General features: G+C 41.6%; 1 protein-coding gene across 1 annotated transcript in view; it reads right to left on the bottom strand.

Moving 5' to 3' along the window:
• The window catches only part of GLDC (glycine decarboxylase), a 100525-nt gene that overhangs the window by 70200 nt on the left and 4000 nt on the right, over positions 1–26325 (bottom strand). The window contains exons 3-4 of the mRNA XM_022573684.2: positions 10345–10480; positions 2128–2292 (exon numbers count right to left, since the gene is read on the bottom strand). Coding sequence (XP_022429392.2) covers positions 2128–2292; positions 10345–10480 — 301 coding nt within the window. The remainder of the gene's footprint in view (positions 1–2127; positions 2293–10344; positions 10481–26325) is intronic.

Here is a 26325-nt window from a genome sequence, read left to right as displayed (position 1 = left end):
GCTCTGACCCTTTCAACATACCCAGCCCTATGCATCCCTTCTGCCTGGCTGTTCCTGAGTTATATCATTTGATAATAAACTGGTTCTACTAAGTAAAATGTTTCTCTGAGTTCTGTGCGCTTGCTCTGAGGAGGGGGTCATGAAAATTCCAGTCGATTGAATACAGGTAACAACCTGTACTTGAGAATGGCACCCTGAGTTGGAGGGGGTTGTTGGACACCAGCAGATGTTTGTTCGTTTGTTTTCAGGTGTGAGAGGAACCCCCCTCCCTGACTGGAATTGGTACCAGAATCAATTTAACCACCCCTCAAGTCTGTGGAAGCCAAGAAAGAGACTTACATGGGCATTCAGAGTGTAAACAAAGAATGTTACCCGCCAGTTCCACAAGGATCAAGCCATTAGCCACTGCAGTCAACCCAGTCAGTTGACTGGGGCCAGCCCCCCAAAACCTCAGACAGACACATCATCAATGTGGGCAGATTTCCCTACCAGATGACCATCTACATGAGAATTCTACCTGGAGGGAAGGTAAACTCAAATGTATTCTCGAGGCAAAGAACAAAAGAAGGTGAGGAGCTGAAGAATGATTATTAACTAAATATTAACCAAAGTTAACCATGACCCAGCAATTCTACTTCTAGAAATGCATCCTCAGGAAATAATCAGAACTTCTGACAAAGATCTATCCTACAGATGCACAAAAATACCATTAATAACAGTGAAAAATGGGAACAAACAATGTATAACAATAGAGGTGAGGTTACATAAATTATGGTACTTCCATGCAAATGAATATTGCTATGTAGCCAATAAAAGCCACAGTTTAGAAAGCTGACTAAAGAAATGGGGAAATGTTCACAAAATATTGTTAAATAGAAAAAGAAAAGCTATGAAACATTAAATACAACCTGAGAAGAATATTCTTCATAAAACAGGGTGATGCTTATTTACATATTACATTGCAGACTGCTAGTTCCTACCCAATATCCATTCTCCCTGTCACCCATAGTAACAGAACCCCAATATGTAGGGGGCAGCAATGTGCTCATCTGAAAAAAACTGCATTTCCACAGGTCACTTGTAGGTAGGGGTGGTCAATGAAGCATAAGTAAATTGTTGAGTGGAGGCTTCCAAAACACTATTTAAAGAGAGCTTATTTCGCTAGAAGTACCCTTTACTTCTTCCTGAATGCAGGCGTCATGGCTAGAGCTCCAGCAGTCATCTTGTGACCAGGAGGGCTTGGACGGGACTGTTGTCTGCCATTACAGTAAACAAAAAATGTTGCCCGCCATCCCAGTTCTACAAGGATCAAGCCATTAGCCACTGCAGCTGCCCACTGATGGTGCACCCTGAGAGGAACTCAGGATGGAGAAAAACAGGAAGTATTATTTGCTTTGGAGACTGGCCCAAGATAGTTAAGGTGCATTTCTAAGGAATAATTTCAATGAGCCCAAACTCTTGCATCTTCCCATATATTGAAAAGCACTAACATTAACCTGAGATGTCTGTTCTTTGTGATTAGCAGTAATCTTTTGATGTTCGACTGCATGGTTTTTTCCCAGCAAAACATGTTCTGGCTCCTCCCTGACCTCTTCGGAGCAGTTCCTCAGAGCTGTGTGAGAGACTGTCTCCGGGGCTCTCATCCTTAGTAAGATCCCCAAATAAAACTTAACTTGCAACTTTTAGGTTGTATGCTTTTCTTCAGTCTACAGGATGAAAGCCTCGCACTAACGATGGCAAAGAGAGAGGTGCAGTGGTCCTTGATACTATCTCGGAGTTGCTGTAACATCCCTGAACTTAACATTATGTATGTGAAGAGCAAAATGTCTTTCTTACATAATGTTAAACAATAAACAGCAGTGGCTTTTTAAATGCACTATATTTCACATCTGTTTGTTACCTCAACTAGCTGGTATAATGATACTGATACAACATATCTCATAGACACAAATGTGTGTGTGTGTGATAGACAGAAAGAGGGGGCGGGGAAGAGAAAGAGAGAGAGAGAGGGAAAGAGGGACAAAGTCACTGGGCACTGACCGGAGCAGGGAAACGCCCGCCTGCACAGCAGTTGTGAGACTGGAAGATGTCCCTCCCCCTGAGGGAATCTCATGCTGGGCCTCTCACCTGTGGCAGAGCTGCATTGCCTCTGCAGCCGCGGTGGCCTCATCCAGCAGGGATGCATTAGCCATGTCCATGCCTGTGATGTCACACACCATGGTCTGGTAATTGAGTAAACTCTCCAGTCTCCCCTGAGATACCTCTGGCTGGTATGGAGTATACTGGGTGATCCTGTAAGGGACCCAAAACACTATGTCCAAACTGTGAATCCACTATTCAGAAAAAGCTCATGAAATACCTTCATTTTAGAATTCAGTATCTGAAAATTAAGTTTGCCTCTCTCGAGAATCATATAATACAACAATAAGCTTCCTTTTTGTCTTTTGTAAGGAAACTCAGCATTAAATCATAGTAACAATATTACCCTTTGGGGATAATCAGTACTTACTTTTCTATCCCTCTAAATTACTTAATCTTACATTTCTAGTTTAATGATCTTATCATAAGTATGCTGTATTGTAAGTTGGCTCTTAAAATCCACTTGAGACTGCCTATGGTATTATAAACAGAATAAAAAAAAAAAAGCTCACCGCAACCATGGTTCACAATAGAAAAGTATCCAAGAATCTAATATCTAATACTTGAAACTTTTGGTTTTGGGGGAGAGGAGCTTTGTTTATACTAACCAGAAGTTATATTCACTCCTAAAAAATTAATAGAGGTCTATTTAAGAATTGTCGGGAATTCCCTGGCGGTCCAGTGGTTGGGATTCCGCACTTTCACTGCCAAGGGCCCGGGCTCAATCCCTGGTCAGGGAACTAGGATCCCACAAGACGCGTGGCACAGCCAAAAAAAAAAAAAAAAAAAGAATTGTCACTATCCAGTTATTAAAAGTCTATGGGGGCTTCCCTGGTGGCGCAGTCGTTGCGAGTCCACCTGCCGATGCAGGGGACGCGGGTTCGTGCCCCGGTCCAGGAAGATTCCACATGCCGCGGAGCGGCTAGGCCCGTGAGCCATGGCCGTTGAGCCTGCGCGTCCGGAGCCTGTGCTCCGCAACGGGAGAGGCCACAACAGTGAGAGGCCCGCGTACCGCAAAAAAAAAAAAGTCTATGGAAGTAAACTCCATACCTATCAAAATTCAAGAATACTAATGGTTAGAAAGCAGCATAGACATGAATTCTAACCTTAAAATCCTCCAGTTATTAGCCAAAAATGTGTCTTTAGGTATGAGAGTTAACTCACTTAGTGACTTCATCACTTTTTCATCCCTTCACTCATTCACTCATCCTACAAATATTTACCAAAATATCTACCAAAAACTGATAAGTTCTGGCGGCACATCATAAGCAAGATGGGTACCAGTCCCTGATCTCAAAGAAAATATATTGTAGTGGGGAAAAAGAGATAAAAAATACATAAGATCATTTCAGAGTGATAAATATTTTAAAGAAAATAAAATAAGAGGAGAGAGGGTGGCTGAGGACTTGGAAAGAGCTGCTATCTTTTCACCAGGAATCCATTACTGTACTATCAAAGTGTGTCAGACTGGGATCTATGCTCCCACATGAGAGTAACGCTGTTTCATATCTCTATTGTTTTCGTTCTTCCAAGCCTGAAGAGTATTAGGAAAAAAAATTTTTTTCAACCCCTTTTCCTTTCTCTCCTGATCTGGTAATCATGTTCAGGATATTTCCACCTTTTTTTTTCTTTTTTCTTTTCTGAAGGCTTGTAAATCAATGTCTTCTTACCTTTGAGGGGGAATAGAGTGGGGGAGATTACCTTACCAAGCAGTACAATGTCAAGACTTTGAAATAATGTCCCTTAAACTTTCATTGGTATAGGTGTGTGTGTGTGTGTGTGTGTGTGTGTGTGTTTGTATAGCAGAGTATGTTTTTGCTTCAATTAATTCCTTGAACAGCCTGGCTTAGCAACTGTAAATCAGTTAGCCAAATTCTAAGCGGGTGGTGAACTGGAATAAATGAAGCACACAATACATAATGTAGACTAAGTAGAAAGGGAATCTAAGCAGAAATGGCACACAAAAGGCACAGGCAAGGGGCCACTGTGACCTCAGATCAGATAAGATCTTCATACACAGCATAGTCTGCCACCACAAAGACATATGCTTAGATAGCCTGGCTAACATGAAATTTTCATTTTACTCACAATCATTATTTGGCATACGGACAGACACACAAACTTATACACACACATACGCAAACAAGCATGCATATGTATCAGCTAGCCCATCCAAAGAATTCATCACAGCACTGAACAGAATGTTGAAAAATGAGCAACAAACTCTGTTAAAAGGAAAATGATTAAATAAATCAGACAATATGCATATAATACTATGGATTGTGAAAATGATATGTAAAAATATTTTCTGACATAGAAGATGCTCATGATACATTAATTTAAAAAGTAAAATGTAAAATACTACAATCCTATTTTTGTAAATTTGTAAAAACGTGAACCAAAATGTAAACAGTGATTTTCTCTGGGTGGCAAGATTAACCATAATTTTTACTTTCTTTTTATTATATGTTCTAAATTTTAAAGACATCGGCTACCATTTATTAACCATCTTCTGTGTGTCAGGAACATGTTTACAACCTTTTTTTGCTGATTATGTGATGCATGCTCTTTGTAAAAAGTTGGGAAATTGAGATAACTACTGGAAAATAAAATCACCCATAATCCCAGAACTCTAAGATAACAATAGTTAACATTTAGGTACATTTCTTTTCAGTCTTTTTTTCTTTTTCTGCTCATTTTTCTGTTGTGTTGTTTGCCCCTTTTCTTGTTAATTTGTGACTTTTCTATATACATTCTTTTTATTTTCTCTAGCTTTATTGAAGTATAATTCACAAAACTGTGTATATTAAAAGTGTACAACATGATGTTTTGATATATGTATACTTTGTGAAATGACCACCACAATCAGGTTAATTAATTTCAGTCTCTTTTTGACATCACAATCATACTTATACTTCAAAGTAAGATGGTACTCTGTATAAAGTTGCATCTCGATTTTTTTTCTGTTAACATTATTCCATGGACAATTTCTAATAACTTTAAATATTCAGAAATATGCATTTGATTGTTATGTGTTATTAAATCATTTATCATAATTTATTTAACAAGTCCCCTCAAGTTGAATATTACTTTTGGTTTTCAAATATTAGAAATAGCATAACAGTGAACATCCTTATCTTTGTATTATTTCCTTAGGATAAATTCCCCTCAAGTTGAATATTACTTTTGGTTTTTAAATATTAGAAATAGCATAACAGTGAACATCCTTATCTTTGTATTATTTCCTTAGGATAAATCCCCAGATATGGAATTTCAAACCATAAGGTGTACAGTAATCAATTTCAAATCTTTCGGTACATATGCCATGTTTTTCTCTAGACAGTTCACACCATTCTGTATTCCCTTAAGTAATACAGTGATTCACAGGTTTCCCTGTATCTTCACCAATGCCAAGTATTAAGAAGCTCTGGGTGTCAACCTAAATTCTCTAATTTATTACCTGTGAACTGGGACAAGTCACTAAACCTCTCCCTGCCAATTTCTCTTGGCCATCAATGGAGATAACATCACCCATATCGGATATTATCTTAACACTCAACCCCAATTAACATACATAAAGCATTTTGGAAATGGTAAAGTCCTTCCCAAATGCTGGTTGTTTTGAAAAGTTTTTATCCTCTGTTCCGGTCTTAGAAAAATTTTTTTAAACACTCATAGACTTCTCCCAAAGGATTTATTCATACTTCTATTCAGATATTATTAGATATTTCTGCTTGGAAACAATTTCTTTCTGGAAATTCATCACATCCCATGTCCGCATCACACTCCCTATCCTTCCTCCAACCAGATCACCAAACAAGGTAGTTTCTTTTCTTAAATTCCTTCAAAGTTACCACTATCATGCCAATTCTCAAGGTAAAAAGTCCAGATTTTTTTAGGCCCAAATGATGACCAGTTGCCATTAGTCTTCCTTCTGACATCCTATATCCACCCCTTTGATGCCTTACTAGCCTAGCACAGTGCTTAAAATAGGAAATTATCTAATATTTCTGGTGCAAATGTATGTGTTTGACTTTGCTGCTCAAATGGGGATGGCTCCCCAGTTACCTGCAAGAAAAAGCCCCAAACCTCCCAAACACAGTCCTTCATACCTGAGACCATGCTATTCCTTTGCTCACAGACTTTGGGATTTAATATTCCCCCTCCCTTGTTCAGCCTTTCTCTCCTTGCTCAAAGTCCAAGCTTAGGCTGATACTAATTAGCATTGCTAAAAGGAGAGAGCTTTAAAACTTTTCCTGCAAAGATGACAAATACATGATCCTACTTTCTTTTACTTGTAAACTTCTTTTATAATCCACACTTTTTTTTTACACTAATAAACAGACATAAATGGTCTTAAAAATCATCTATTAATGGACACGGATTGGTGAGTCTCAAGCCTGGAGATACTAAATAAACCCTCGTTTCAGGAGAAAAATGCTAGCACAGGGCCTGCCATCCTGCATAAAAGGGTTTAGTTGCCCCAGGCAAAACAGTGATCAAGAAAATGTCTGTAATCTACAACTTCTATGTTCCAACTGATATTTAACTCAATTGATTTCTGTTTCTAGATATATTTTAATATTAAAAACCAAAAAGTATCTGCATATCCAAGAAGGCATTCTGTTCCGCTCAAAAAGGATGCATGATATATTCAGCATGGCATTAACATTTATTCCAAAATAATCAGTATTCCCTATGATTTTAACCAAAAAAGGCGTGGGGGAGTTGCAGGAAGACAAACATTCATGAGATTCTCTCATTTAATCCCAGTGCCAACATTACACAAAACAGAAATAGTCACAAGGGAAATGTAAGTGTTTTGATATTAGTTAACTGATATTATCAGCAATCAAAAATTTCAAAAAGTAGACCCTATAAAATATATTCTAGGCCTAATGTAAATCTTCTTGTAAGAGCCCAAATGTTTGTATTCTCTGGAGGCTATGTTACCCATTTATTTTCACCTCACGTCACCGGAATTTGTTGGTTCCATCTCTATGGCAACCATTCAGAAGGGTGATAATGTGAAGTCTACCCAAGCTCATGTGCACAGCCCTCCCTATCAGGGCTGGCAAGGGCCAGTATCACCCTCTGTTTCAGATCAGCTTTCGGAGAATGCAAAGGAACAAAACTTAAAATGCACCCCAAAACCAGAACTGAAAAGCAAAGAACAACACTGTCTCCCTCTCAAAACTCTGGCGGATCCTAAAGTAAATGAACATATCCACTCACAGCCAGGAAGCAATATGGTGACTATTCTGTGCGGCCACCAAGAGTGAAGACAGCTGGCCAGTATTCAGATGGCTGGAATGCTGCAGCCCATTCATGTACTTAGGAGGCTTGTTTTGTAAGGAGGAGACAGGCCATTTGCTTTTCAAATCAAACTTGGAGTTTACCATCCAAACTTGTACCAATACCCCAGGGGAAAAGAAGCCCTCAGCAATACAAATACCTTCACACGCGTTCACACACACACAAACACACACACACCCAAAGCAGAAAAACTACTTCTTTGACAGTTCATTCCTGTTCTCCTATTAATAAAGAAATGGTGCATATTGAAACCAAAAGCAATGCAACAGTGATTAGGCCAACAGATCTGGCTTCTATAATGATGGGACGTGAATCACTGCATCTAGGACAAACACCCTCACCAACCAGGACTACCTTTGCACTTATGCAAAAGCAGACAGAAGATGCAAAGGCGCTGTGCTTCCCACATAGTCTAACCTATGCCCTAAGCTACACACATGCCTTGGTCCTCAGACCTACAGGTCTGGGCTTTAGGCACCAGATGAAGGCCCGCTGTGCTGACGGCCCAACACATATTCACTCACAGACTCAAATACACAGAAACCGCTATGTTTGTTTGAGTGTAAGTTCAAACAGAGTGTAAGTTCAGAGTGTAAGTTCACATACGGTAAGTAGTCAAAACAGTACCCCTATTCCTAGTACTAAGAACACTTTGTGCAAAGTTTAAAATTACGTAGGGTATCAGGTTTACTCTCTAAAATGTCAAAATTGTCAAAGTTTGTAATCTTAGATGGGGCTGCATATTTCTCTGTGTGTTTGTGTGTGTGTGTGTTTTAGAGGTGACTAGATGTTTTAAAGGGAGAATGAGGGAATCGGAAGGGGAATGAGCAGGGACTCAGTAGAGTCTGGGAAATGAAAATTTACAAAAACAGGAAGGGGGCCGTCTACATGAAAACCCATCTGGGTTTGCTAACTGGTGCTCACAGAAGTTAGGCTCCTACCCAACCACAGAAGCTGGGAGACACGGACCCCATCTTCAGAAGTTGACTAGAACAAACAGTAAATTTGGAGGGTAGCTTTGAGTCTTCTCAGGCAGGCACTTACTTCTGGTTTTTTTTGTTTGTTTGTTTTTGCGGTACGCGGGCCTCTCACTGCCGTGGCCTCTCCCGTTGCGGAGCACAGGCTCCGGACGCGCAGGCCCAGGGGCCATGGCTCGTGGGCCCAGCCGCTCCGCGGCATGTGGGATCTTCCCGGACCGGGGCACGAACCCGTGTCCCCTGCATCGGCAGGCAGACTCAACCACTGCGCCACCAGGGAAGCCCCTTACTTCTGTTTTTGAGGAAAAAAATGGACTAACAGATGTCTCAATAGTCTGTCATAGGATGGCAGGTGGACAGCTTCTTATATGAGGCAATTATACTGAAATAAGAATTTTGGTCACTTGATTCAAATTAACTCTGACAGAATTTTATTAAATAACACCTATTTTTAAAACAGATGTGAAGTGTTCAGCAAATGTTTAAGATATATTGCTGTGGAGCACGTACTTAGTATTTCAAAGGAGGCAATTCCGTGCTTTCCCATGGGGGGGGTCCACATCCCCTTTACTAAAGTTGATTTTTTTTCTGTATGCTAACCTAAAAGATAGTCTCTGCATCTTGCTATAAATACCTTTGAATTGCTGAGGCAATCACTTACTCTGTCCTTGCATAATAATGGTCCTACTAAAAATTAAATTTACCTCGTACATCAACCAACTTAAAAAAAAAAAAAATCACCCAGGAAGTATCAAAGCCTTCCCAGGCTTGGTTTGTTTCTACGCTAGAGATGGTAAGTGCACACATTCCTTTAGAGATAAGGTTATCAGTTGAAATAAAGTTTCAATTCAAAGATGCTGGTGTATACAATGGCACTGATCCAAAAACAGAGAAAGAAAGGCCCAGGGGTCCCCATCTTTCCTCCTCCATAGTCAGACAATATTTCCCAGTGGGCAGAAGAAGCAGATGCTCTGATCTGCTCTCAGGCACCTTTGAAGCCATGGTCTTTGCCCGTTAAGAAGTACACAAGGTGTTTTCTTGTTTAGTGTATACTAGGACATGAACCTCTGTTTCCTTCTTTCTATCATACAGCAAACAGGAATGGAAAAGCAAGATAGCATGGAAGTTTTCCTCAAGTGCAGGAGAAACATTTTCATTTTGCGCAACCTGTGGCAGCCAGAGTGGGCAGGGACAAGAACACCCCCTACCCCACCCCCTAGAGGACTAGGAACGAGTTACCTGATAGGTGAGGTGGAGGCAGAACAAGTAACAGCATTAACAGCTCAGCCTTGTCTTTGATTGTTTCTAGAAGAGCCTGTTCACAGAATACACATGTTCTCTTTCTCTACAAAGTGCTAAGTAATAAAGCTAACATTTTCATCTCCATCTACCTGATACAATGTCTTCTTTTTCAGTTGGTCATAAACCCAGAATATTGGTTTGGGGCAGGGAGCAGAGGAAGGGAGTATAATTAACTGTAGCTCCTAAAATCCTGAGAGAAGACAATGGACCAAGATTTTGACTCACTGAGTAATCTCAGACAGCCTAAAATCCTAGTGTCTCCAAAGAATAAAGCCCTGAATCTGCCTACCTGCAGGTTTGATATCTTGCTCAAAAATGCTCACTGAGAACAAACACAGAGTCAGCAAGAGTAAGAGATGCCCAGCATCCACAAGTTTGAGCTCTAGATTATTTTATGGGAATAAAAGTGGAAAGAAGCTTCTAAGTCCTCTACATTTGAGTAAGGAAATCTCCCAAGCCAGAGAAAGCCAGGTAGGTTCCTGCAGGTTAGGGATAACACTAGAGTATGGGTGTCAGTGGGCAAGTTCTGAGGCTTTGCGGGGTGGGGACACAGAAAGAGTCATGCAAATCAAATCACAGCACTCCTGTTTTTCATCAAGAAATACATTACCATCCTGAGTTCTCCAGTAAGTTCCGCAAAATTGTCTGTGGCACTGAGCAATTATAATAGCCCATGCCAATATATGATCTCCAGATCTGGTTCTTGCTGGAAATGGCATGCAGAGATGCAAGGATTTCATTTTCACCTGATTGTGGGAAAGAGAGAAATGTTACAGAGAGAAAATGTCTCAAAAGAGAACTCTAGTTATAGTTTTAAGCCCTAGTTTTGTTTGAATATTGAAAATGAGGAGAACAGCTATATGGGAAATATAAAAATCATCCTCTCAGCAACACTAAGTTCTAGATGCAGGAACCTGCAAGATCCCCAAACAGCACTCAGTTACTCCTCAAGGTTGGTTCCTAATTTTGGGGGGCTCTTCTTTTTTTGGCTTTGTCAGAATTTCCCAGTTTTGACACCTGCCTCATTCCAGTTTTCTTCTATTCCCTTCACGTTTTATTTACACCAAATAAAAATTCTGCTCCTGGTAAAATATTTTTCCTTTTATTCATTTTTTTTTGGGGGGGGTTAATTTATTTTATTTATTTTTGGCCACGTTGGGTCTTTGTTGCTGCACATGGGCTTTCTCTAGTTGCAGCGAGCGGGGGCTTCTCTTCGTTGCAGCGCACGGGCTTCTTAGTGTGGTGGCTTCTCTTGTTGCGCAGCACGGGCTCTAGGCGCGCGGGCTTCAGTAGTTGTGGCTCGTGGGCTCTCGAGCGCAGGCTCAGTAGTTGTGGCACATGGGCTTAGTTGCTCCACGGCATGTGGGATCTTCCCGGACCAGGGCTCGAACCCGTGTCCCCTACATTGGCAGGCGGGTTCTCAACCACTGCGCCACCAGGGAAGTCCTGTTTTCCCTTTTAAATTGCCTTATACCAATAGTTGGTATGTCTTAAATAACACATGACCTACATTTTTCTCTAAAATTGCCGTGCTAATTCTGACACTTTTTCCTGTGTGTCGCTGAAAGGGCTACTTATAAAAGGCCCTTCACCCAACCAAGAAAATATCAGTTATCATAAAAGATCCACATGCAGGGTTTTTTTTATATTTATTTATTTTCCTTATTTTTTCCCACTTTGGTTTTTTTTTTTTTTTTTTGGCTGCGTCAGGGTCTTAGTTGCAGCACATGGTATTTTCGTTGAGGCATGAGGCATGTGGGATCTTTCGTTACAGTGCACAGGCTCTTTGTTGTGGCACATGGGCTTTTCTCTAGTTGTGGCACTCAGGCTTCTCTCTAGTTGTGGCGTGCGGGCTCCAGGGCGCGTGGGTATGCTGTTTGCGGCACACGGGCTCTCTCATTGAGGCGCGTGAGCTCAATAGTTGTGGTGCCCGGGCTTAGCTGCCCTGCAGCGTGTGGGATCTTAGTTCCCTGACCAAGGATCGAACCTGTGTCCCCTGCACTGGAAGGCGGATTCTTCACCACTGGACCACCAGGAAAGTCTTAACCAGCATTTTCATTAGGGAACTAGGTAATTAAGGAGGAATTATAAAAGTCCTCGGATGCAGATGAGACCCTATTTGGGGTCATGCACGTAATAACAGCATCTGACATTTTGAGCACTTACTCTTTGCCAGGAATTGTACCAAATGCTTTCCACATCGCTTTGGAAACTAAGGCTTGAAGAGAACCACTCACCTAAGGCTACACGATTTTAAATTAGCTACCCAGCCTAACTCCAGCTTCCACACTTTCCTGAATGTGCCAGATTTCGATCTGCTACTTATACTGAAAGATACTTTCTAGATACAAATGACCTTACCTGGTTCTTTCTCTACTCCTCTGCATATAGTTAGATCATGCTACTAAAATTTAACTGAGATTTAACTACTTAGGCAAATGTCTGCCCCCTTTAAGATCTTACAGACTCAGGGACTTCCCTGGTGGTCCAGTGGTAAAGAATCCACCTTCCAATGCACGGGATGCAGGTTCAATTCCTGGTTGGGGGGCTAAGATCCCACATGCCACGCGGCAAGTAAGCCTGCGTGCCACAACTACTGAGCCCGCACGCCCTGGACCCTGCGCACCACAACTACAGAGCCCGTGCACCACAACTAGAGACAGAAAACCCGCACGCCACAACTAGAGAGAAGCCTGCGTGCCACAAGAAAAGATCTCACATGCCTCAACAAAGACCCGACATAGCCAAAAAAAAAAAAAAATTAGGGACTCAGTCACTAAATCTTGGAATTGATTGATTTTATTGTTACAAATCTAGGTACAGCAATCTCTAAAATGGCAAACTGGCTAGGAAGATGCTTCACGATGTTTTAATTCTACTGAACTCTGTGACTGTTATTCTCATTAATCCTTCTTTATCTTCATTGAAAACACTGTCACCTTCCATCCTACCCTCCCACCCCACTTGCTTTCACAGTAAATAAATTCACAAGAGATGTGTCATTTTGCCAGACTAGGCTAAAAAAAGAGGGGAGTAAGTATCAGTTTACAAGTATCGGTTTCATGAGTAAATACAACCCTACTGCCTTATGATGGACAATCTTGCCTTCTTCCACAGATTTAGGAACTATAGGTGAAAGTACAATAAAACAATATCTGAGGAGATACGCAAGTACAGCATCCTTAGGAACAATCATGCAAGAAATCCAATCACTTCCCAAAGTCTTCTTAGGGCAGAGTGATTAAGAAGCCCAGTAGGAGGGGAAATTAGCAGTGCCTGGCCCGCACCCAATTCAGCAAGGCCAGCTTAAATTAAGATCCTGTGCAAGAGGGACAGGTCCCTGTTCCATATTATGCCATGAGGACAAAAGGTCCAGCTCTCAAATGAGAACAGTCTTTGAAGGACTTTGTCAAATTAAGAGTTTAACCTTTGAGAGTCATAGAGTATTGAGTAATATGATTTTTTTTCTACATTACAGAAAGATAATTCTATTGGTAGTGTGGACAGGTCAGAGAGGAGACTCTGGAAACAAGGGGATATGGTAAGAGGCCAGCACAATAGTCCAGGAGGGAGATGGTTCAGGGAGTGTTATGGGTTAAAGGGTTAAACTGTATCCTCTAAAGAGATACGTTTAAGTCCTAACCCCAGGTACCTAAACAATTATATAAAACATCAGTGGCTGCTACGAGAGATGTTAATATTTATCTGGAGACCCTAAACTCTCAACTAGAATGGTGGAGGAACCTGATTCTTCCTTTTGCGAGAAAACCCATTCTCTCATACCTCCCAGCAGGGCTGAGGATGTTAGTATAAGTTCGTGTGCCCAGTGAAAGAGCTTCAGTTAGAGCCCAGTTCCTTTCTCATCCATTCTGCAGCCTATCCTGCCCATATGCCTTCACCACTGCAGACTAGCAGTGAACCCACTGCCACACCCCACATCAGTTCAGGGTGTCCATATATCAATACATATCATCATCCCTCATAGTTGCCAATGTCCTACACACTCGGATAAAACACTTGAAAAAATTTAAAGGCCAATTAGCATAAAAGAAGAGCAAAAAAATTAATTATAGATAAGACCCAGAAGCATAAAAATGTTCACACTTGAGTTTTTAATCCTGTAACAGAGGAGACTTCCCTGGTGGCGCAGTGGTTAAGACTCCATGCTCCCAATGCAGGGGGCCGGGGTTCGATCCCTGCTCAGGGAACTAGATCCCCCAGGCATGCCACAACTAAGAGTTCGCACGCCACATATAAGGAGCTTGCCTGCTGCTACTAAGACCCGGTGCAACCAAATAATCCTATAACAGATATACTCTAGTCCCTATGGGACCAAATTTCCCAAGCACCTGTGGGCTCTGCCCCTACCCAGATAGAGCTAATACAAATACAGCAGGCCCTCCAGGACCCACAGCTTCCAAATTTGTGGATTTCAACCAAGAATCAAAAATATTCAGAAAAAAATTTTCAGAAAGTTCCAAAAAGCAAAACTTGAATTTGCCAGTGTTGGCAACTATTTACATATCATTTACATCGTATTTACAACTATTTACATAGAATTTACCTTATATTAAAACTATTTACATGGCATTTACATTGTATTAGGTATTATAAGTAATCTAGGGATGATTTAAAGTATATGGGGAGGTTGTGCGTAAGTTATATGCAAATGCTGCACCATTTTATATAAGAGACTTGAGCATCCAAGGATTTTGGTATGGTGGAGGGTGGGGGTAAGGGGGCGCCTGAAGCCAATCCCTCCTGGATACTGAGGGACAATTGTATTCCCTGATTGGCCCTCATCATAGCCTGGTCTTGACAACCAATTTTACATTCTATTGGGAACAAAGTGAGTTAATAGAATGAGTAGTCCTCTGTACACCAAGCTAAAGGACACTCATGAGCCATCAAGAGTAGGGTAGGTACTTGGTCATGCTTCTGGAAGTTATAATGGTCTGAGAAACCTTTACCATTCACTCATCCGTTGCTCATCATGACAACCTAGAAGTCAAGACAGTCTGTGACTTGAAGAACAAAGAGTTAAACTGCTTCTTACTGTGATAAAATCAAGACCTCACCTAGAGATTATCATACTAAGTGAAGTCAGAAAGAGAAAGACAAATGCCACATGATATCAGTTATATGTGGAATCTAAAAAATGATACAAATGAACTTATTTACAGAACAGAAATAGACTCACAGACACAGAAAACAAACTTATAGTTACCAAAAGGGAAAGGGGAAGGGGGGATAAATCAGGAATTTGGGATTAACAGATACACACTACTATATATAAAATAGATAAACAACAAGGACCTACTATATAGCACAAGGAACTATATTCAGTGTCTTCTAATAACCTATAATGGAAAAGAATTCAGTTATATGTCTATAACTGAATCACTTTATACCTGATGCATTGTAAATCAACTATATGTCAATAAAAATAAATAAATTAAAAAATAATCTAGACCTCAGGCTTTATCAGTCACATTTAATAAAAAAAAAAACACTCCCCAAAAACACAACTTAGTGAGTGTCTGGATTATTTCTAATGTTTGTTCACTGGTCACCATTTCTCATACCTACTAATGAAATCTGACTTTGGTCCAATCAGCAGAAGAGCCAACCTAGTACATTTAGGAGCCCAGAGTTTGAGTTACTATGTTAAATAATGCCAAGATCCAATGGACATGGAGAAAAGGGGAGAAGAGGGAAAAGTCCACAATCAGAGGTCTACCGCTGAACCTCTCTGAAATGGAGCATAGCAGAAGCAGTCTCTAAGAGCAAGTTTTGGGGCGTGATTGGTCTAAATAAAAGCCCAAATCCTAACCATGCGATATCCACCACTGTACTTCACAATAGAGTTAGATTCCTTTCTCCCTAGGAAAAGAATGCCTTTCTAGAGAAATAGGGTGGGATCCTTAAGTCCAAAGTGGCAGTCTTTTCCACCTACGTAGTAAAAGAAGCATTTTAAAAAGGCAATTGTGTCATCCAAACCCTGGGCAGCACAGCCCCAGGAAAGCTGTGTGAACAAAGAGGAGAAAGGAAAATGATCAGCTTCCCCCCAGAGTGAGCCCCACAGCAGTGCACATTCCTCACCCTTGTCCTTCCAACTTGACAAAAACAGCTTCTTCCTGTTAACAGGCCCAATTCCAGTAACTATCTTCCTGAATATGAAGGACAATGAAACAAACCAGGGAGGAAATGAGACAGAATGAGAAAGGGAATGTCCATTAAAAAACACTTGGATGGATAAACAACAAGGTCCTACTGTATAGCACAGGGAACTATATTCAATATCCTGTAAGAAACCATAATGGAAAAGAATATAAAAAACTGTATCTATATAGATAGATATACATATATATAAAATATGAAAAACTATATATATATATATATATATATATATATATCTGAATCACTTTGCTGTAAACCAGAAACTAACACAACATTGCAAATCAACTATACTTCAATAAAAAAAATAAATAAATAAAAACAAAACACTTGGAGACAAACTGTCATTCTCCAGACGTCTGCCTACAGCCTCAAAGAGCAGCCAGACCTTGCATTACTGTGTCCTCCCAGCCATGAAAGTCCTTAGTCCTTTAGCGATCTAAGCAGTTAAGTTCTTTTCTTGTGGAATAAATACCTGCTTCTGACCTTGTTTATTCCTCTACCTCAGCACGTTGCATAACGCCCTGGTCCTAATGTACCAAGAACAGAGTTCAGTGACCTGGGCACCATTCCCTAAGAAACTACAGGTGGGTCTCATAATGTTCCTGCTTCTCAGAATTCAGAATGAATGCTTCCTCGTTTCGTAATTCCATATAAGAGCCTTTCCAATAGTAACGCCCTTGTCACTTGCACCTAAGACGTCAAGGAGAATTTTGTACCTACCACTTCCCCAAATATACTTTCTGGTAGGAATAAGCTGATTTAGCTGTTAAATTTCTAGGCCTAGATTTTAATTTCCCATACATGTGAACTTGGACAAGAACTAGGAGAATGTCATTAGAATAAACAGGCAGGCTATATGGGTCAAGATACCTGCTACACCCCAACACACACACACACACACACACACACACACACCTCCCCACCCCTAACCCATTCCCAAACACACAATTTTTTTTTGCCACAATTATATGGAAAAATGTATCCATGCTTTCTTTGCTTTTGCTTTTCTGACAATCTAAAAATATTATGCCTAAGTTTCCACAGAGTATATATTATTCTACCAGTTATATTAAAAAATAAATATATATGGATATGTTGTATATTAACAGAATATCTCTGGGATGATTCTTAAGAAACTGGTAAGGGAGAAAGGGTCTTGCTTATCCTGTATATCTTTTCATGCTTTTGAATTTTGGATAATATGACTGTTATTCATTCAAAAAAATTTAATTGAGTTAAAATGTTACACCCAGAACAAAATCCTGCTTATGAAATACATGGGTGCAGACATCTGCTGTCCCCACAGTGGCCGGCTGTCCACAGAGCATTTTCCAGGCAGCCCAGCAACACCCAGCATGGAGCAGCCATTCAACCAGCAACAGAGCCTCCCTCCCACTCCCTGCCCTTCATGTGCTTTGCAAGATTCTCAGAAAAGGACTCTAAGGAAATCATCAGGACTGAAAACCAAGAAACTCATTATTTGAATTTCCCAGAAAGGGCTTTTTCTGCCAGAGGCTGAAGGGAAGAGCTGGGGCTAGAACGTGAGGACAGAGACTGCCTTAGCATTTTTCTTGCCAAAGCTGCTCAGGAACCATGGGGGGGTGGGGGCCAGGGTCTCAAGATAAACAAACCATGGATAATAGCATATATCAGGATTTTCTGATTTCCTGAGTGGAAGCCGGAATTTGCCTACAAACTCCATCCTAATGCGTAGCCTTTTTCTAACTTCACCTAATCATTTGCAGCACCTCTCTCCCTCCCCCGTAAATAAGTGGGCTTAAGCATGGCTTAACCCCACTTACCCAGCCCATTAAACCCTACTCCCTCTTATTTGCCAAGTTTCTTTCCCTAGCAAAGGAGGGTTTCACAACCACAGTCTGCTGAATTATAGAATTTGTTCAGTCCAGGGAGGCAAACCAATCTATAAGCTCGTTAATGCAGAATAATGACATGGAAACTCTTTGAATTGAAAACGCTTCAAGACTGGCAGAGGGGCGCCCACCCCATGCGTCAGGATGTGGTCTGGGCAGCACCACACAGGCCTGACCTGGGGCTCTGGCCCCCCAACCCTAAGCCTGCCAGGCTCTTTCCCATCTTCTTGATCAGCCGATTAATACCCCAGCTCACCCAGCCCCTCATGAGTCTTGGGAATTAGAACCCCTGGCCAGGCACTTCCAGCCGAGAGGGGCCAAGGCACATCCAATCCGTGTTTCTGATGGCTCCATGGTCCCTCGTCTCCACAGAAGTGAGCAGTCCCTAGAGCTCTGCCTGCTCACCCAAGAGATATACAGGTTCAAGATCTTTATAGCAGCTGTAGGAAAACCAGAAAAGCATCCCATGGCAGGGTAGTGGGGACATGTCTGTTATTTACTTCTGGGACTTGGGTCACACTACTTTCTGTGGGAGACCTCGTCAGCCGCCCCTTTTCATTCCATCTATAAACATTTACAAAAGAAGTGTACAGAGAAACATTATAATTCATAATATTTACCTGGAACACCAGTTGACCTACGTAAGCAGGCCAAATGGTCAATTTGAAATGAGAATCAGAGTGGAAGTCCTGGAGTGTTTGTTTTTCCTCTTTGCTGCCCTGTGAGTAGCTTGTCATGGCCAGCAGAGCAAGAACAAGAAGGGACAAATATGTATTGAGTCCAACTTAAACAATTTAACATGTTTGCAGGAAAGAGAGAATTTTTATAGATCAAAGGAATACAGGCATATGGAGAAATTTGTAATCCAGCCCAGAATCTCACCAACTAAATTATAATCTCTTTGTGGACAGGTGCATAGTGGTTGCTAGGTACATACTAGGTGCTCAGAAAATACAAGTGAATGAAAATTCACCTAACCTCCCACATATAGTTGTTAGCTCAATATTCACAATAACTCACCTATCACAGAATCCACAATGACAAATCAATGTGCAAACTGTTCTCACATCCCTAAAGGCATAAGCTTCAGAGAAACATTTCTAAAGGGAAACTTGCAGCTACTAAGCAAGTTCTGTGAAATAACATAGTGCCTACAATAATTTCATATTTTCCAAACTCTTGTTTCCTTATTGTTTAATCAGTTAGTACATTGGATGATATGGACATTGAGAATCCTTACTAAAATTCCCAGTTTGCATTTTTATTAAAATACTTCAGGTTTAACAAGTAAAACAAACCTGAGCAGTCAAAACGAGATCAAAGTTCTTCACACATCATATAACAGACATTTCTAAAAGCAAAGCACAGTGCCATTTGGTGGGGTAAAAAGAGGACATAAGGAATAAAAGCCAGAACACTCACCCTTCTGAAAGCAGCGCACAACCTCGTTGTGGGCAACCCCCCTTCAGGCTCCCGAGCAGGTCAGGCCCCCCACGCCCATTCCCATAAGGTGCTCACTGAGCTCCCATCCCAATGTGGATGGATGGGACTGCCTCACCTGTCTCCCACCCCAGCCAGCCTGTGTGGACTTGAAGTCCTTGGCCACTTGACTTTACCAATCCTCAAACTAAGCTAAACTCAGGCACCCCATTCCTCTGTTCCTGCTCCCAGGTCACTAAATGATGCTGGGTGAGGGGATCCTAGCAAACCTTACAGATTCAAGCCATTAAATCTCAGCAGGTCTTCCATGCAGGGTGATCTAGGCCCCTCACTACCCAGATGATCACTTTCTCACTTTTCTAATGCTCTGTCTCACCCTTCCTGCCTCTCACTTAGATCATCAGACAGGCAGCCCCTAAACTCCTCCCACCTCGGAGTGTCCTTATGTCATCATGTGGACTTTCTTCTCTCTTATGCCTAAGAAAGGTCCAGAATATGACAATGAGGTCCACAAACCCCTGACTTAAAACGTATCCTCTGGCCTCTTGGATTACTTCATCTCAGGCTGCTCTGCCTGTGTCTTTTTCCATACTCTATTTCCCAATATCCTGGTTTCCACTTTCTTCCCAATACTTCATCCATAGGAAATCTCACTCGTTCTCATTAATTCATTCAGAAGACTCACTAAATCTGCAACTCCACCTCTAATCTCTCTCTTGAGCTCTAGACTCGTTATTTCCAACTGCTGATTCAGCTTTTTCAAATGCATGTTCCTGAGTACCTCAAATTCAGTTCTGCTCAAACAACACCCATGATCTCGTCTTCCTCTAGGACCCTCCTCTTCTCCCTGTTTGCTCTCTGTTAATGACATGTCCATCACCCCAAGACACTCAGCCTAGAAACTGACTGACAATCCTACCTGCTGCCCCGCTGGACCGACCACCATGTTTGTACCAAAACCATACTTCCCACAGGCTGCTCCCAGGCAATTATTGATACTAAGCCCAGCAGGAGAACAAATGCAGACCCATTCCTGTAAGATGTGGGACTCCTCTGATGGGTGACTTTGGTTCAAGGACTCTGCTCAGTCTGACCAAAACTTCTTAGATCTGTGCTGCAGTCTATGATTCTTCTTACCCAATTCTTCCATCCTTCTGCCCCTCCACCAGGGTCAGACCTGCATCACAGTCTAAAGGCTCCTCTGCCTTCTCATGCTCCCACTCTTACATATCTAATATCATCTTGGTGACTGCTTCCTGGTAGACACATTTAAAATCTCACCTCTAAAATCTCCAACAGGGCTTTCCTGGTGGCACAGTGGTTATGAATCCGCCTGCCAATGCAGGGGACATGGGTTCGAGCCCTAGTCCGGGAAGATCCCACATGCCGCGGAGCAACTAAGCCCGTGCGCCACAACTACTGAGCCTGCGCTCTAGAGCCTGTGAGCCACAACTACTGAGCCTGCAAGCCACAACTACTGAAGCATGCGTGCCTAGAGCCTGTGCTCCGCAACAAAGAGTAGCCCCCGCTCACCGCAACTAGAGAAAGTCTTCGCGCATCAACGAAGACCCAAGGCAGCCCAAAATAAAAAAAATAAATAAAATCTCCAACAATCTCCCAGCTGGTCTCCTTGCCTCTGTCTCAGAGGCACTCTGCAAAACACAGTTTGAATATGTCACTTCCCTCTGTAATAACTGTTAATGTCTCCCCACTATGTAGAGGAAAACAAATCCTTTATCATGGCTTTGGGCCCTCCATACCTTGCTTTCCATACCTCTCTGCAGCTCAATGTTCTACACACATGGTCTACTCACCATCCTCAAATAACCATATTAGGTTATTTGAGGCATGTCCACACTTCCAAGCCTCTGCTCATGCCATAACCTCAGCTAAACCATTCATCCTATTTGCAGACCTAAGGAGCTATTCAGTATCTATCTCCCTATCAGTTTTAACCTACAGTCAGGGACCATATCTTTATCACCCTTTACTTCCTGATTCTTGCATCCTCAGTGCCTAAAGCAGTATTGTATTTTCCATTGAAGTCTCTCAAGGAATTAAAGTAGATGGAGGAGGCTATAGACATAGATTTGGTGATAGTGGCTTATAACCCAATGGTGACAAAGGGGAGTAGATTGGGGCATTTTTTGTATGGGTAAATGGCCCTATGTACCTCAATAGTCCTCAAGAGTAATACCATATTTAAAGCACAGCATATTTTATTTTGATAGCACTGAGTACTTTTAAAAGTTAGATAAAATTCATTATAATTTATGATAGCAAGTATATGCTAATTTAGATGAATATGGTAGTTTTTTAAATATCTATGCAGAAGATTTTTAGGGCAGTGAAAACACCCTGTATGCTACTATAATGGTGGATACATGTCATTATACGCTTGTTCAAACCCACAGAATGGGTTTGAACTTCACAACTTTGAACTTCACAACACCAAGAGTGAACCCTAATGTAAACTACGGACTCTGGGTGATGATGATGTGTCAACGTAGGTTCATCAGTGGTAACAAATGTACCCCTCTGGTGGGGGATGTTGATAATGAGGGAGGCTGTGCATATGTGGAGGCAAGAGGTATAGGGGAATTCTCTGTACTTTCTGCTCAATGTTGCTGTGAACCTAAAACTGCTCTAAAAAGGAACGTCTTTTAAAAAAAATTATGCATGCAATCTTGTTTACACTCCTCCCTTCAAAAGGTGTAAACTAATTCCCCTTCCCTTGAATTTGGGCCAGTCTTAGTGACTCACTTTTACGAACAGCATATGATATAAATGATACTACAGAACTTCCAAGACTAGGTCATAAAAAGAATAGTTTCTGCCTGGCTTTCCTTCTCTCCTGAATCACTGGCTCTGCAGGAATCCAGTTGCCATGTTGTGAGGACACTCAAGCAGTCTGTGGATAGACCCATGTGAGGAGGCACCGGGGCCTCCCGCTAACAGCCAGCACCAACTTGCCAGCCATGTTTATGAGCCACCTTGGAAGTGGCTCCTCCAGCCCTAGTTGAGCGTCCACCAATGTGCGACCACAACCTCATGAGTGACTCAGCCAGAACCACCTAGCTTAGCTGCTCCTGGATTCTTGACCCACGGAAACTGTGAGGATAATAAATGTTCATTGTTGCTTTAAGCCACAGTTTTGTAGTAATTTCTTATAAAGCAAGAGATAACTAATACAGTTACTTTGCCAATTTTTAAAAATATTGTTAAAGAATTCCATTTACATAAAACCTTTGATGGTGCTGGATGAATTCCATGATCCTTTAACAAGATGAAGAGGAAAAAGTTGTTTTACATTTTAAGTTCTTTGTCTCAATCACATGACCTATTTGACCCCTCATCACCATATGTCAGCATGTTTGTATCCTTGCATGTCAAAAAATAAGCAAGTCCTGTGAAAGGATTTCAATCCAAAATGGAACCCAAGGGGAGTTCCCTGGTGGCCACTGCTGTGGCCCAGGTTCAATCCCTGGTCGGGGAACTCAGATCCCACAAGCCACGTGGCCCGTCCACAAAAAAAAAAAAAAAAGGAACAATTTGAGACAGTAGAAACATAAAAGTTGAAGAGGGAAAGGATGGGACTCATACAGCCAAATAAAGATAAGGTGCTATCAGCAGAAAAAGGACTATTAAAAAAAAAAAATGGAACCCAAGGATATGAAATGGAGAATCTCACACATGCTCCCTCAGAAGAACGGAACTTAAGAACTGAGAGACTGATTTCCTGTAAACGCCTGATTTACAGAAGACTAAGACTTATCTCCGGACCAATGAACATCCACCAAGAATCTCTCCATACTCAAGCCAATGAACTTACTGGCTGGGTTCTGGCTGGATGTCCCTCTCTTTGTGCTCCCTGCCCACAAACACAACCTGCCCCAGACCCTCAATAACTTGTTTGCAGCTTCTACAGCACATGTCTCCTAAATTGCAATTCCTCTGCTATTCCCAAATAAACTCAAATTTCTGGTAATTTGAGCTTGTTTCAGTTTACATCCTTATTTAGATTGATAGTTCAAAACATGTTAATGCTTAAAAATGATACTTTACAAAGACTAAGATTTCTCATTTGGTGTTCTAGTTTCAAAAGGAAGGGGAAAAAACTGATCACAATTTATTTTAGGATTCATCTCTTTTAAAATAAATATTTTCACCTCTCCACTTTTATCAGGATATATCACCACATATTTTTCTAAAATATCCCTGTAGTATAATAAGAAATATCTCTGGTCTTTGGTATTTCCTGAGTGACAAGAGTATCTTGTCTTATTCATACTCAGGTCCTTTTGAGCACACCTGAGTATCTGCTAATAAAGTGATTAGGGTGGGGTTCCTAAATAGCCTCAGGATGTGGCTGGTCAGCAAAAAGACCAAGTGATTAGAGGGCTGGAACTTTCAGGCCCACCAACTGACCTCTGGGAAAAGGAAGGGGGGAGGGGTTGCAGGATAAGCTCTATAAAAACAGCAGATTTGATGAGCTTCTGGGCTGGCTAATACATCCCTGTGCTGGGAAAGTGGTCGACCCCAGTTCCATGGGGGCAAAAGCTCCTATGCTTGGGACACGTCCAGACCCTACCCTATGTACCTCTTCATTTGGCTGTTCACCTGTATCTCTTATAATATCCTTTATAATAAACTAGTAAATGTAAGGAAATGTTAGTGTTCTGTGAGCTGCTCTAGAAAATTAATTGAACCAGAGGAGGGGGTCCAATTTATAGCTTGTTGGTCAGAAGCCCAGGTGAAAACCCTAACTTGTGATTGGCATCTGAAGTGGGGGCAGTTTGGGGGGACTTAATCTGTGACGTCTGATGCTATATGCAGGTAGACAGTATCAGAAGTGAGTTAAATCGTAGGACAACCAGTTGGTGTCCCCTGAGAACTGAAAATTGCTCGGTGGTGTTGGAAAACACTCCAGAATCCCCCAAATCATTGACAGCATAATTATTCTATTAAGATTCCATCCAGGATGAGACTATAACAATACTCAAATAATTCCATAATTATGCTTCACACATTGCATTTTGCCATTTTCTTTTTCTCAATGAAGGAGCTGCCTTTTTGTGTTTTTCCCTTCTTATAATAACATATTTACACACAAAGAAAACATAGTCAATGTAAAGATTTTGTCTTTGTTTCTAACAGGAAAAGATATACCTCAACTTTTCACATTGTTTTCAGAAATCCCTGTTTTTCTATCCAATTTCACATCACTTCTGTACACTCACAGCATTTTATTCATGTTTCTTATGACATCTTGGACACTTTAACTTTCTGAATCAATTTATGTTAAGATGTAAGCTCCTTGAGGATAGTGACTATGTTTTTTCATACATTTATCCTCACAGTTCCTCGCCTATAGTAAATAGCCATAAACACTTACAATTTAGGCAATATGTTGACCGTCCAAGGTATCAGTCAGATCAGCAGGGGTCTGCCTAACAAGAATTTATGACAAAAATAAAAGGACAACAGACTGCTGTGAGAGTCTAAACATATAAATAAGGAATAGCCAGACCACAGAACTTTCACCCACAACCTGCAGCGACCTACTCAGGAAACCAACCCCCTTATCTACAATAAACCACCTCTGAACTCAGCCTGCTACAGATTAGACTTGCAGAAAGCCATCTTTTGCCATCTCCAGTGACAATGGAGGAAAATGAATGATAACTTCTATAACAATTGGCCCAAAAGGGCCAGGACTTGATTAATAACTGACAGCTTCCCTACTCTTGGTCCCTGCTTCCAATTTAGGACCAACCAGACAAAGCCAAACAAGCAGCCCTAACCAATCACATAGGAAGCCCTGCTTTAATTGGCCCACCTACAGCTTGCCCAGGCCAACAGGGCACACCTGAAGCCTTTCCTTTATTTCACTATGAGGTCTTCCCACTCCTCTGCAAAACAAAAGGCTGACTCCTAGAGCAAGTTCAGAATAAAGAGCCTTTGCTTTTCTCATTTGGCTGGTCTTTATTTATCTCCACAGTTGTATAATGAAAATCCATTGAAATTATCCTAAAGATGAAATAATAATTCATATGTGCTGGGAACTGAAGGAGCTAGGAATGGCCAAAGGAGAGATTTGTCAGAGACTGAAGAGTTTACAGGTTGCACCTCACAACAGACTTAATCCAGCTGAAAGATAATTGACGCCCACAGCCAGGGGAACAACTGCCCTGTAGGTGCCCTTGGGGGTCAGTTCAGAAGAGTGCCCATGGACTTCCCTGGTGGCGCAGTGGTTAAGAATCTGCCTGCCAATGCAGGGGACACGGGTTCAATACCTGGTCTGGGAAGATCCTATATGCTGCAGAGCAACTAACAGCATGTGCCACAACTACTGAGCCTGCACTCTAGAGCCCACGAGCCGCAATTACTGAGCCTGCGCACTGCAACTACTGAGCCCACACACCACAACTACTGAAGCCCATGAGCTCCAGGGCCCACGTGCCCCAACTACTGAGCCCGTGTGCTGCAACTGCTGAAGCCCGCACGCCTAGAGCCCATGCTCTTCAACAAGAGAAGCCACCACAATGAGAAACTCGTGCACCACAACAAAGAGCAGCCTCCGCTCGCCGCAACTAGAGAAAGCCCACACGCAGCAACGAAGACCCAATGCAGTCAAAAATAAAAAACAAAATGGAAGAGTGTCCAACCCCACCTGGGTGACAGTCACCACCTGCAGCTGCGTTACACAATACCTCCTCCCTCTGCTCACTGCCCTCCATTAACCATTTATTAAAATCACTCTAAACGATATCTCTTAGAATACAAAGTTCTCACAAGACCATCAAGTCTCATTCTGACAGCTCAGCCAGTCAATTCTGGTTGAATAACTTGAACATTAAAGGGTTTAGTGTCTCCTTTCTCTTCCTAAGCATGCTCACAATAAGCAATGTGCAATTTTGTGTAAACTTTAAACCCTGCTTCTGTGAAGTTACAGGCTAGTTCAGTCTGGTTCGCTTGAGATGGCTTCACTGAAAATACTATACAGAGAGGCATATCATAGCCGAAAGTGACTGGCATGGTTCATAAAGTAATTTAAATTTTGTATTAATAACAATACATAGTTATTGTAGAAAATCTAG

This window comes from Delphinapterus leucas, chromosome 6 (assembly GCF_059928025.1).
Source record: "Delphinapterus leucas isolate spDelLeu-1000000601 "Yukka" chromosome 6, BTC_Dleu_Yukka2, whole genome shotgun sequence".
In the NCBI taxonomy this organism is placed as follows: Eukaryota; Metazoa; Chordata; class Mammalia; order Artiodactyla; family Monodontidae; genus Delphinapterus; species Delphinapterus leucas.
This window is presented reverse-complemented; position numbering and strand designations above follow the sequence as displayed.